This window comes from Ruditapes philippinarum, unplaced genomic scaffold (genome assembly GCF_026571515.1).
Source record: "Ruditapes philippinarum isolate M1 unplaced genomic scaffold, ASM2657151v2 ctg8506_1_1_1_1, whole genome shotgun sequence".
Classification (NCBI taxonomy): Eukaryota; Metazoa; Mollusca; class Bivalvia; order Venerida; family Veneridae; genus Ruditapes; species Ruditapes philippinarum.
In genome coordinates, this window is record NW_026862520.1 from 53,767 (window position 1) to 58,752 (window position 4,986).

Genomic DNA, 4,986 nt, shown 5'->3' on the forward strand with positions numbered 1-4,986 from the left:
TAGTGTTAGTATAAAAGTTACACTTTAATTTTTATAAGAATATTTTAGATAATTTTGTTTACCTCACTTGATAGAAAGAGAAACTTAAAATTTATTATATTTGAATTAAATTTTTGAATTGAACTTTGAACATTTTCGCAAATATAACTATATACTGATAATAAGATATAAGTGATAATTAAACTAATTTTTTATTTTTGCATTTTGACAGGAACAGGATACTTTATTTTGATAATTAAATTTTTCATCTTTGAATGCATTGAGTCGTTTATAAATTTTGAATTGATCTTAATAATTGTTGACTCAAGGTATTGAAAACAATTGATTAGTTTTTGAGTGTGAACTTATGTTAAGTGGATAAAAAGAACTTAAGTTAAGTTAATTATTTTTTTTTTATTATTTTAAGTCAAAGTGATTCATTACTTGAGTTGATTGGCGTGATTACTGAAGTTATGAAGTGAACAGAATAGAACTGATTACTGAAGTTGTGAAGTGAACTGAATAGAACTGATTAATGAAGTTGTGAAGTGAACTGAATAGAACTGATTACTGAAGTTGTGAAGTGAACTGATTACTGAAGTTGTGATTATATGTGAAGTGAACTGAATAGAACTGATTACTGATGTTATGATGTGAACTGAATTGAATAGATTACTGATGATGTGAACTGCATTGAATGATTATTGATGTGATGTGAACTGAATTGAATTGATTATTGATGTTGTGGATTGTGACATGAACTGAATTGATTTCTTAAGTGAAGTGAATTGAATTAAAGTGATCACTTAAGATAGTGAAAAGGATTGAGATGAATATATAAGTGAGTGAATTGAATTAAAGTGATCACTTAAGATAGTGAAAAGGATTGCGATGAATACTTAAGTGAGTGAAGTGGATTGAAAGGATCACTTAAGATAGTGAAAGGATTGCGATGAATACTTAAGTGAGTGAAGTGGATTGAAAGGATCACTTAAGATAGTGAAAGGATTTAGATGAATACTTAAGTGAGTGAAGTAGGTAGATAGACATTGATACTTAAATTGAGTGAAGAGGATATTTATACTTAAGTGAATCGACATTAGGTGAATTGAATACTTAAGTTACTTAAGTGAATAATTCAATACTTATGTTGAGTGACATGGATATTTATACCTAAGTGGATTGACATTACATGGAGTGAATACTTAAGTGAATAACTCAATACTTAAGTTGAGTGACATGGATTTTTATACTTAAGTGGATTGACATTACATGGAGTGAATACTTAAGTTAAGTGAATTGAAAAGTTAAATGAAGTGAACTGGATATTTATATTACACATTTCGGATACTTAGATAAAGTGAAGTGGACACTTAAATGAGCTTTTGGATAGTACTTAACTGAGGAAGTTGACATTGATACTTAAGTAAATTACTTAAGAAAAGGAAAGTGAAAGAGAAGTGGAAGAAGAGTTTGATACTTAAGTGAATTACTTATGTAAAGAAAGAGACTTATGTAAATGAATTAAGCTGAGTTAAGTGACACTTAAGTGACTTATTAAGTTAACAGAGGAGACTTACATAATTGAAACAATCTGCGTTGAGTGACACTTAAGTGAACAATTTAAGTTACAGAAGAGACTTACTTTATTGAACCAAACAGAGTTGAGTGACAATTAAGCAAATTACTTAAGTTGAGGGAGATACTTAAGTTAAGTGAACTTAGTGAACTTTTATACTGATTTTAGTGAATTTTATTTTGTGAGTGGACTTTATTGAAAAGAAAGGAATAAGCAACTACATATTTACAAATATGGCTACAGGGAAATATGGAAAAGCTGCTGATAGTATTTCAGAGGAGGAAAAACAAATTTTAGAAGTTTTTCATAAATTGTCATTAAAACCAGAGAAAATGGAAAGTCCGGATGATTTAATTGCTTTTGTGGACCAGATTAAACTGTTGAAATCTGCATCATCTACAAAATCAGTACCAGCAGAAGAAACATTTTCATCAAAAGGCAGTAATCATTTTCCAAAACTATCAACTTTCTATGGAGAAGATAACAAGGGAGATGTCAGTTGGGAGACTTTTAAATTTGAAGTAGATGCATTGATGGCTGAAAAGTACTTTACAGATGAACAAATTTTACTTGGAATTAGAAGATCAGTGAAAGGAAACGCAAGCAATGTTGTTAGAAGATTAGGCAAAGGGGTGACAATACAAGAAGTTATGATCAAGCACTTTTGGTAACATTGAGACGAGAGAAAGCATCCTTAGAAAATTATATTCTATAAAATAGTCTTCAGATTCAGTGTTGGTGTTTAGCTCAAAATTGGAGGAAATATTTACACAAGCTGTCAACTTAAAGGCATTAAAGAAAACTGATGATGAAATCTTGAAACAAGTTTTATATCAATGATTGAGACCAGAAATCAAACAGTTAGCTGCATATAAATGTGATGCAATTGACGATTATGATGAATTCAAGATTGAGCTACGAAAGATTGAGGCTGAACTTAAGTCAGAGACAGAAGGAACTCATAAGAAGTGTAACGCAGCTATCAACATAGAAAAGAAAGAGTCATCAGAGATGAAGAAACTCAATGACAGGATTGACATCATCGAAAAAGATAGAAAGCAAGATACGTATCCTGAATATCAACATCAATATCCTAGAGGTTACAGAGGTCAAGGTAGAGGATTTAATCAAAGATATATGTATGGTAGAGGCAGAGCTGAAGTACGACCATTTAGACCAACTGGCAGAGGTACCTTTTCACCAACTTGTTTCAACTGTAACGGGAAAGGACATTTAGCCAAGAATTGTTCTTCAAACATACCAACATGCTACAAATGCAACGAAAATGGACATATCGCCAGAACTTGCCCAAAAGAATAGGTGCTTTTGTTATAGGATCAAAAGAAAGCACATGTAATGATGACAAAGATCCTAAATTAGTTGGACATACAAATGAGGTGAAAATTGATCTAGAAACTACAGCACTCTTAGACACAGGAAGTTGTATCAGTGCAATATCAAAGTCTTTTTATGATAAACATTTACAAAGTGTACAACTTAAACCGCTATCGGATCTTCTTCAAATAGAATGTGCGAATGGTAACCAGCTCCCTTATGAAGGATATGTTGAAATCAACATGACAGTTACTCGAGGACTACCAAATGTGACAACACATACTTGTTTATTTCTGATTACACCAGACACAAGATTCTCTTTCAAAACTCCAGTCATCATCGGAACCAATATTTTAACAGAACTCCTCGAAGAATGTAAACAGAATTTTGGCGATCAATATCTACAAAGAGCAAATTTATATACACAATGGTATCTATCCTTCAGATGTATTTCGATGAGAGAAAAAGAGTTAAAGAAACATAAAAACAGAATAGCAATCATCAAATCAGCAGAAACCAAAAACATTATTCTCGGACCAAACGGTTTGAATCAGAAGTTATTTTAGAAGAAACAGGTAAAGAATTAGACTTCAACTTCACGTCAGCAATGATTTATGAATCAGAAAATAGCAGTTTACCAAGCTACTTAGATATTACTCCAGGTGTGATCGATTACCATTACAACAAGAATAGACCAATTCATGTTTCCCTGTCAAATTTAACAACTCACAGTGTAGTTATTTCACCAAGATCTGTTCTCTGTGAACTTCAACCTATTAAAATAGAAGAAAATTTAATGAAAGATATACAACAACAAGATGATGTAAAGAATATTATGGAAAAGATCACAATAGATGACAACAAGAAACTTACAGAACAAATTCAAGAATTACTACTGAAACATATACACACATTCTCCAAAGATGACTCGGATATAGGCAACTGTCCAAAAGTTAAACATCGAATAGACCTCATTGATGACATACCGTTTAAACAACCTCATAGACGAATTCCTCCAAACATGGCAGAAGAAGTAAGGAATCATTTATAGCAACCCCTCAACACAGGAATCATAAGGAAATCTAAGTCACCCTGGGCATCTAATATTGTTTTAGTTCGAAAGAAGAATGGTTCATTGAGGATGTGTGTTGACTTTCGACAATTAAACAACAAATCCGTCAAAGATTCTTATGCATTACCACGTATTGAAGAGGTTTTTGATGTATTACACGGGTCAAAAATTTTGTCTACATTGGATATGAAATCGGGTTATCACCAGGTAGAAGTTGAAGAAATTCATAAAGAAAGATTTACGGTAGGACCTTTAGGATTTTTCGAGTATGTAAAGATGCCATTTGGACTTTCAAACTCACCAGCAACGTATCAACGTCTAATGGAAGAGGTACTTGGCGATTACAACATGACCATATGCGTAATATATTTAGATGATCTGATTATTTTCTTGGAAACTTATGAACAACATTTGGAAAGGATTGATATGATACTTACCCGTTTACATGACAACAACTTAAAGCTATCTCCAGAGAAATGTCATTTTTTCCAAGGCCGTGTACAATTTTTAGGCCACGTAGTGAGTCCAGATGGAATTGAAACTGACCCATTCAAAATTGAAAAGATTAGAAATTGGAAGACACCTACCAACGCTGATGAACTTAGATCATTTATTTCATTTTGTGGATACTACAGAAGATTTTTCAAGAACTTTTCCAAGATAACTTAACCATTAACAGATCTATTGCCAGGCACTTCATCAAAGAAAAAGAAGAAATCAGTGAAAGAATGGACATGGACGGATACAGAACAACACATTTTTGATGATCTTAGAGAAAAGCTGACACAACCAACAGTATTAGCCTATCAAGATTTCAAAAGACCATTCGAGTTACGTACAGATGCGAGTGGGGTTGGTTTTGGAGCTATTCTTTATCAAGATGGTAGAGTTATATCATATGCCAGCAGATCATTGACCAAATCAGAGAAGAATTATTCAGCCTTCAAGTTAGAGTTTTTGGCGTTGAAGTGGGCCGTAACCGAGAAATTTAAAGACTATCTTGCAATACAACACGTTACAG

General features: G+C 32.5%; 1 protein-coding gene across 1 annotated transcript; it reads left to right on the forward strand.

Annotated features, from left to right (window-relative positions):
* Positions 1-1,791: 1,791 nt before the first annotated feature.
* LOC132719351 (uncharacterized) lies at positions 1,792-3,459 on the forward strand. Its single transcript, XM_060703114.1, has 3 exons — positions 1,792-2,190; positions 2,468-2,747; positions 2,894-3,459. The coding sequence occupies exons 1-3, from the start codon at positions 1,792-1,794 to the stop codon at positions 3,457-3,459; spliced, it is 1,245 nt and encodes a 414-aa protein (XP_060559097.1).
* Positions 3,460-4,986: the final 1,527 nt, after the last annotated feature.

Coding starts and splice junctions, on each gene's coding strand:
- LOC132719351 (XM_060703114.1), top strand. CDS start 1,792: ATGGCTACAGGGAAATATGGAAAAGCTGCTGATAGTATTTCAGAGGAG. Junction 2,191..2,467: donor TTAGAAGATTAGGCAAAGGG/GTGACAATACAA, acceptor GATGAATTCAAG/ATTGAGCTACGAAAGATTGA. Junction 2,748..2,893: donor ATTTAGACCAACTGGCAGAG/GTACCTTTTCAC, acceptor CTTTTGTTATAG/GATCAAAAGAAAGCACATGT.